The sequence below is a fragment of the Otolemur garnettii genome, unplaced genomic scaffold (genome assembly GCF_000181295.1).
Source record: "Otolemur garnettii isolate 467f Iridium unplaced genomic scaffold, OtoGar3 scaffold00013, whole genome shotgun sequence".
NCBI lineage: Eukaryota > Metazoa > Chordata > Mammalia > Primates > Galagidae > Otolemur > Otolemur garnettii.
In genome coordinates, this window is record NW_003852408.1 from 6,088,208 (window position 1) to 6,096,689 (window position 8,482).

The 8,482-nt window shown below is 44.4% G+C and overlaps 1 protein-coding gene across 1 annotated transcript in view; it reads left to right on the forward strand.

Annotated features, from left to right (window-relative positions):
• The window catches only part of COL4A4 (collagen type IV alpha 4 chain), a 104,661-nt gene that overhangs the window by 44,154 nt on the left and 52,025 nt on the right, over positions 1–8,482 (forward strand). The window contains exons 20-21 of the mRNA XM_003784892.2: positions 2,557–2,646; positions 4,886–5,049. Of these exons, the coding sequence (XP_003784940.1) occupies positions 2,557–2,646; positions 4,886–5,049 (254 nt within the window). The remainder of the gene's footprint in view (positions 1–2,556; positions 2,647–4,885; positions 5,050–8,482) is intronic.

Genomic DNA, 8,482 nt, shown 5'->3' on the forward strand with positions numbered 1-8,482 from the left:
AAATCTATTTTTCTTTCTGGAAGCACGCAAGAGCTATTTTTGATTTCAGTGTCTTAAATTCCACATTGATTTGCCTTTATGCAGGTACATGTATGTTTGTTTATAGGCACTCCATATGTAGTTTTAATCCAACACTCATTCTTCATTTCTGGAAAAAATTCTACAAAAATTCTTGAATGTCTTCTTTGAAGACATTCTCTCCATTTTTTTCATTTTCTCTCTTTATGGACTCTATTGTCTATTACAAAACTAATCCTAAACATTTATTCATTTAATCTTTACTCATTACTCTCCACCTCTTTATGTTTTTGAAACTATTTTTTTTATTTGTCCTCCTTGAGAAGGGTTTCCAGATATTCAAAGGGAATTGAGTGTTGTGAGCTAAGCCTTTGGTCACTGCAGTCATATCAGCACTGGAGTGGGGGCGGGGCAAGTCCAGTAATGCTGTGACTGTTACAGGGTCCTGGCAGTACTGCCTTGGTGAAGGTGGGTAAGATACAAACCAGATAATTCCTTGAATTACCAGGCAAAGCCTCTCACTGTGTTTACTCACTCTCTGTGCTAGGCTGCTGGAGTTGGGGGAAGAGTGACCTGCATATTCCCTGGGGGCCACCATTGCTAGGTCACACCAGGTCAGCCGGTTTCACCCATAGCCTGAGGCCTGATGTTCCTTCCAAGCCCAAGGGCTTTTTAGTCAGCAGGTGGTGAATCCTGCCCAACCTGGTCCTTCCCTTCAGGGCAGCACTTTCCTTTTGGCCTAGAGTGGGTCCAGAGATGCTGTCTAGGAATGAAGGCTCCACTCAGAGGTTTTGGGAACCTGCTGGGTGCTTTATTTTACTGTGGCTTGGCTGGCGCCCAGGTTGCAAAATAAAGTCCTCTAAATGTTTCCCTTTCCTTTCCTCAAGTGGGAGAAGGCTCTCCCTGAGCTGCACTGCCTGTGGCTGGGGAGGGTGATAAGGACTGGCTTGGCCACAGCTGCTGGTGACTCATTGTGTCACGTGCACCCCAATTCTGCTGGCTCTGAGCTGGCACAGCCACAAGAATTGCACAGGACTGCTGCTTTTGTGGCCCAACTGCCTGACAAATTTAGTTCAGGACTCAGGCTGCTCTTTTCCTGCCAGTGGTGGGGCTAGGGGGAACCAGGGCTCCAGGGTAAAGGGCTTCCCTCTGGTCTGGCTGGTCAAAATGCTCCCTCCAAGGGCACCAACAGAATTCTGCCCAGTGCTGGATTTCCCTGTGCCAGGGTGGCCCTAAGTTTCAATTCTAAACCCTGTAATCATTTCACCCTCCCTCCTGAGGCACACAGACTCTCTCCACTTGGTGAGCTGGTGCAGCTCTGAGCGGGGAGAGGTGGTGAGGCTGTGCCAGGCTGTCTTTTCTCCCTCTTCGGTGCTTCCTTCCTTGATATAATTTTAAAGCAAGTAGTATGGCCACTCACCTGATTTTCAGCTCTTCTGAAGGTGCTTGTCTATGTGGGTAGGTGTTTATGTGGAGGGACAATGCTCTGACCCCTCAGTGGGAACACTTTTGGGGAGATTTCCTCAACTCCATCTTACAACTCTCCTGAATCTTTAAAATTATGCTATTATAATCTGAGTGTGTGTATCTCCCCCCCCCCCCAAGGATTTTGTCATTACTGTTGTTCTTTTTCAATGCTTCCTTCTGCAGTGGCCTGTTCATGCTTCAGGAGTAAAATACCCTCTCTCATCTGCTTTTTAAATCATGTTATGTTGTTTCTTTTAAAGGCTTATTCATGCTGCCTTATCTGTTTCCTCCAACTTTTGGGAGGAGGACCTGTCATGTTTTCTTGCTACAAAATGGGGACTGGTTGTTGTTGTTGGTAACAAGTCATCTCATTTTGACCTCAGCGTCATTCTGCATCCAGAGGACATTTCTGATGTAAATCAGAGTCTTTCTAAGCTTTCCCTACTGCCTCCTTCAAATTCAGCTTATTTAGGGTCAACTAAATACTGTTCCTTTTTTTTGGTTGTTTGTTTGCTGTTGGTTTCTCTGCCTTTTTCATTGTCCTGCAGATTTGAAAATTTGAGCCTTTTCATAATATTCTTTTAGTGTCTTTTATTCTACTGGGATTTGGGGAGAAAGTAGAATTTATTGTTTGGGTTTTATCTGTCATCTTTAACTGGATATCTCTGAAATTTTGCTCTTATAAGCCCTGATTTTATATTCTCTTCACTAGCTAATGATTGATAATGGAAGGGAAATAATATTTGCCATATACCGACTGAGGGTTTCATTATTCCTCTTGTTGTCTGTATTGTTCTGGGCATGTTGTTTATTTTGTTGCTCATTATCTTGTTTTGACCCTATTAACTTAGGGCTGAGATCAGGGATGTTTTATTGGTAGTTAGGTAGCAGAAACATGCTGTAACCATTGCATGGTCTATATGCATGTGTATTCTTATAGTACAGAGGGTGAATTCTAGGAAAAGAATGGAATGAAGAATGGAACTGAGGAGGGACATAGGGAGGAAGCTGTGTGTGCTAGAGACACAAAAAATATGTGATTCTCTCCTCCCATCCCCCCTCCCCGTACAGTGATATATTGTAGTCCTGGGTTCCCTGGACCAAAAGGAATAAAAGGCAAAGTGGGTCCTCCAGGAGGAAGAGGCTCAAAAGGAGAAAAAGGTGAGTGTGCATCAAGGCAGAATTTCCAGAGGACAACCACGTTTGGATGGTGGGGGATTCTGAGATGGACAATGCGGCCTTGGGCTCACGTTTGTTACTCACCTAGTCAACCCCAGGAGCACTTCATTTCATGATGTGTTAAGATGTGATTAAAAGTCATGAAAAGTATTTTTATGGTTTCATATCTTAAATTTAAATCTTTACTCCAGTGAGAGAATCAATTTTTGTTAGTGCTGAAAGGTGAGGGTCTAGTTTCAGTCTTCTACAGGTCGCCAGCCAGTTCACCCAGCATCATTTGTTAAATAGAGAATCTTTCCCCCAATGTATGTTTTTGTTAGGCTTATCAAAGATCAAATTGACTATCTGTGTGTGCCTGGGTTCATCTGGGTGACAGACGAATGGCCAAGAAACACATGAAAAAATGCTCATCATCTTTAAATATCAGAGAAATGCAAATCAAAACCACTTTGAGTTATTACCTAACTCCGATAAGGTTAGCCCACATCAGAAAATCCCCAAACTGCAGATGTGGGCATGGGTGTGGAGAGAAGGGAACACTTCTACACTGCTGGTGGGATTGCAAACTATACAGCCTTCTTGGAAAGAAGTTTGGAGAATTCTCAAGGAGCTAAAAGTTGACTCACCATTTGAACCTGCATTTTCATTAATTGGCATCTGCTCAGATGAATAAAAATCGTTTCACAACAAAGACTTTTGCACCAGAATATTTATTGCAGCCCAATTCATAATTGCCAAGTCGTGGAAACAGCCTAAAAGCCCATCAGCCCATGAATAGATTAACAAATTGTGCTATATGTACACCATGGAATAGTATGCAGCCATAAAAATGTGAAGACGTTACTTCTTTCATGTTTACCTGGATGGAGCTGGAACATATTCTTCGTACTAAAGTATCTCAAGAATGGAAAAAAAAGTATCCAATGTACTCAATACCACTATGAAACCAATATATGATCACTTACACTTTCATATGAATGATAAAACACAAATCTAGTCCACAAAGAAGGAGGGAAGAGGAGGGGGAGGGGGAGGGGAGGGAGGGTATTTGTCGGGATCTCACCTAATGTATACAATGCAGGGGCACATTTCAAAACAACTAAGAGTATATTATAAATGTCTTACCCCCCCAAATAAGTGAGGTGATGGTTATGTTAATCAGCTTGATTGAAGCATTCCATATTGTATGTGAAATCATCACATTGCACCCCATGAATGTATCCAGTTATGATTTAATAAAAATTAAGTTAAAAAATGCCAATATTCTCTTAGGAAAAAAAAGTCATGGGAAAGTCAAACTCTTCTCCCTTAGACTGTGAAGGAAACACAGCAGCTGTGAAGTTTGCCTCCCCAGGCGACTTTGCTCAGGAGATCCTGTTGATTCTACCAGAGGGTCAGAGAGAGGACAGCACTGACCCTTGATTTCAGTTTCTCTCTGTGGGACCCATATTTCCCAGACTCATCAAATGCCTGTCACTCTACGTTTCTCTACTCCAAATTGCTTGGAGGCATTTTGGGCAACTGAATCAGGGTGGGTGTGAGGGCATGAACACAGGGGACCACCTTTCTTAAAACAAAAAGCCCTGACAAGGAGAGCACGTGTTGTGGTGAATTATCAATGGGAATATGTGATGGTCGACAGTCCTTCTTCACATTGTATTTCATTTATTCAATTGTTCAGGATTATGCTCTAACCAATTTTCTGAGTTTCTTCAGTAGGAATCAAACGAGACTTTTAAGTCTTTAAAAGTAAAAAGTTTGTTAATCAGGCCCAGTTTGAACCCGCCGCCCCTGGTATGCCCTGCTGGCGCATGGCGCACCTTTTGGGTGCAGGACACAGCTACAAGAGAGACTCTACCTAACACATTGAAATATTGTGATTTGGTCTTTTATACCCTCACATGAACCTGCAATTTAAAAAAAAGTTTTCTTATTTTTAAAGTTTCTTCAGTAGAATTGGATATGAGCTTTTCCCCTAGAATTTGTCAGGATGAGTTCGTAAGGGACCAAAACCCTCCCTGTGTCTAGAACTGATGCCCGGCCCCACATGGCCCATGCCCGCAGCACCCCATGCAACATCACGTTATCATTGTCTGCTCGAGAGTAGTGCACATCAGACCCCCTTTGTTCTTTATTTGCACTGCTACTTTTGTATAATAAAGCTCTTATTGGGAATTTTATTCAGGAAATATGACAAATCTTCCTTTTATCCTCTGTCTAGGAAATCAAGGTCCCTGTGCCTGCAAACCTGCTCCCAGGGGCCCCCCTGGGCCTCCAGGGCTTCCCGGGAGGCCAGGGAGTAAAGGAGACTTGGGGATCCCTGGCTGGCTTGGAGAAAAGGGTGACCCAGGCCTTCCTGGTGCTAAAGGCTCTCCAGGGCTACCAGTGAGTGACTCTTAACAGTCATAGTTTTTACGGATAAAAGTGATACATTGAGATAAAGAACGATGTTCCTCTTATTTATAGTATGAGTGACAGTTTATGTTTTGAACTCATGAACATGATATTAATGGCTAAAACCCCTCTAATTCATCCATCTATTCATTTATTCAACTAATTAGTATTTACTGAGCATTTGCTGGGTCCCGGGTGTTGTTCTAATCTAGGACCTAAAATCTAGGTACTGGGGACACAGCAGGGACCAGAGCTTCACAGGGCACAGACTGCCTTACTCATCAGTGTGGCAGGTGCTGGTCAAGGTCAGTGCCATTCAGTGTGGCTTGAGTGGAGAGAGTGAGGGGCAGGGCAAGAAATGGGGTCAAAGAACTGTCTGGAGGCCTGGAGGGGCCACAGAACATGGGACTTTGTAGGTGGGTGAGATTGGAGCTTTTACTCCAGATGGTGTAGAACATCCAGGGGAGAGTTTTAAGAAGAGAGAAATGTAATAGTTTTAAATGGGTCATTCCTTCCGGTTTCTCTATGAAGAACAGACCCTGGGATAAGGGAGATTAGCTGGTAGGAGCCTGAAAAACCCTGTTGAGAGAGGACAGCAGAGAGATTAAGGTGTTGGTAAGATTCTGATATCTTTTGAAGACAGAGCCCATAGGTTGGCTATAAGATGGACATAAGATACAAGAAAAATAGAAGTGAAGGCTACAGCTAAGGATTTGGGATTGAGCCACTGGAAGAAGTAGTTGCCATTTATGGAGACGAGGAATGAAATGGAAGGAACAGGGGTCAGGTGAGGGCAGGGGCAGTAATGCTCAGGACATTCAAGTTCAAGGTGCCTGGTAGACAAGGAAATCAAGATATCAGTAGGCAGTGGGATGATCTAGGTTTCAGAGGAGAGGTCTGGGCAGGAGATTTTGCCATTGGTTCTGTCTGAGTGCCTAGGAGTGGGAGATCTATCTCAAACTGTTCTCACTTGCTGAACATTACCCATGACCGAGGCTGAGGCACAGCTTTTTGGCTGTCTGAGCATACATAATGCAGTCACTCTCCCTGAGGCATCATTTTGGAGGCTGAGCATAGTCCCTCTGTCCCCTCCTTGTTAGAGAGTCTTAATTCTGTCATGGCTTGGGACATAACTGTCAAACCCAGAAGTACTATTTTCCATTTTATCCCCCAGAAAAATCTCAAGAAAATCAGGTTCTGACCTGAAGTGGAGGTGGCATTTATGGTCTTCCGGTGGCATTTATGGTCTTCCAGTGCCATTTACAAAGGCACTCTGGCCAAACCTACCCACCAGAAAGCTCAGTCCCTAACGCATGCGTGTTGAGTGAACATGGCGCAGTTACTAAGGAGTTTTGCATTTTATGGTCTGCTTCTTAAATTCAGCACTTTATCCTGGTCATTTGTGTGTGTGTTGCTTACTCAATCTTCTCAAGCTTTTCAGGGCTCTCAAGTCGTTTTGTGGCTTCCTATCGAGCTGCTCCTTAGGGCTAGTGTCTCTGCGTGTGGGTAGCTTGTTCATCTGGGGTTATCATGGATGAGGTTCACTTAGTTCACTTGTGCTAGGGCTCACCTCTTCGGGCTGGCTATGGGCGTGATGTCTGTGTTCTGTATCTGATTGTTCCTTGGAGAAAGTGGAAGTTCACGACCACACGGTTATTGAATTCCCTCTTCCCCACTGGCTGTGCCTGCTGAATCTGCCAGGCCTGTCAGGGGATTCCGGGGCAGGCGTGGCCAGGCCCCATCTTGCCTCCCTACTGGCTTCCCTCCATCAGGACAGGTTGAAGACGCTGAGCCAGAGCACGCATAAAACAATCTGGATGGTTCTTGCAGAGAGGAACTTTTGTTGCTGGTGGGCTTTTATTGTTATATTAACACAAGTATTTATTGGTCTCAGGTTTGAGGGCTGTGAAAAATAGCTTTCAGAGATCCTTAGCCCAGGAATCTCTGAGGCCATTCATTTCACCAGAGTGGAAGTGCCCTGAAGGCCAGGTGGTCTCATTAACCTCTGTGTCCTGCTGTGTCTTGAGTGCTAAGAGTAACACCAAGGACTGTGTAGCTTCCCAAAAAGCCTCAGTAACGTTTCCAGTCAACGTTTCTCTAATGAAACCCGGTAACAGCACTGGTGATTTTTTTTTTCTTACTAGCTCAGTCTAGGATTTAATTTAAAGTCTGGGATCTTTAAATTCCACATTGACAGAGCATCAGAGCAATTCACAGTATGTTCCAATTCTCCGGGCGCTGCCTAATCAACTGCTTGGACTCCCAGGGTGGGTTCATTCTTCCAGGGTACCAAGGGCCTGTGTATGAAGCATCTGGCTGTATTGTTCTGGAGAGAAATTGATTCAAATGCTATGTGAATAGTTTTCTGTGCTGACAGCTCAGCCATCAGAAGGACATTTTCCTTATCCATCTCTTAGATGGGATATGAGTGCCACGTACCTTGGCCGGGTTCCATGATCACTTATGACTTAGCATACATAGTAAAAATGGGAGTTAAAATGAATCTACCTATATTAGCACTTCCTAATCTCTGGAGTTCTTCTGTCTAGTTTATTGATTTCTACTAAGACCTGTTCCACACCTTCTTGATGTCCCCCCAGCACAGTTAGAGTAGGACACTAGAGTGAAGTCCTGGGGGCACTGAACTTGTTGCAGCTGGGTTTCTGGCACACGAGGTGGCTCCCAACCCTTTTGTGTATTTGTGTTTTTATGCCTATTCACTGTCCCCACCCAATGCCGGCACTGTGCTCATCTCTGCTGGTGACTTTCCTCCTCCTTACAGTCCATGGCTTGTGAATTAGTAGAAGCCAGGGGAACAGCTGGTGTGTCTGGACACATTGTTAGATTGTACGAAAGCAAGACGGGTGCAGTGTCCGTGCGAGTGAAGTACATGTTCTGCCTGGTCATTTCCTCCTCCTCTGGGTTCTTGACGGTGTTTTTGGCTCCTGACACCCCCAGATAAGGAACCTCAGGCTCTGCACAGTATTTGATAGGATGCTTGGCTGCCCTGGTGTACCGGCAGCTTTCCATATTTTTGGTTTGGTTTGATATTCAACAATACGTGACTCTTAGCATGAATCAGATAGTCCAGTCTCAGAGCAGCGTTGATGTCAAAGGTAATAAGACCATGAGCTAAAATCCATTGTTCACTTATTATACAAAGGCAATATATTGACTACAACAGGCGCCTTTATGTCCCCTTCTCTTGCTCATCCACCTTCCTTCACATTCCGTTGTTTGTTGGTTTATTTATTAATATGTTGAGCCTGGGTCTCACTCTCTCACCCGTGCTGGAGTGCAGGGGTCCCATCACAGTTCACTGCAGCATCACACTTCAGGGCTCAAGTGATCCTCCTGCCTCAGCTCCCCAGGTAGCTGGGACTGCAGGCACGCACCACCACACCCAGCTATTTTTTTTTTTTTT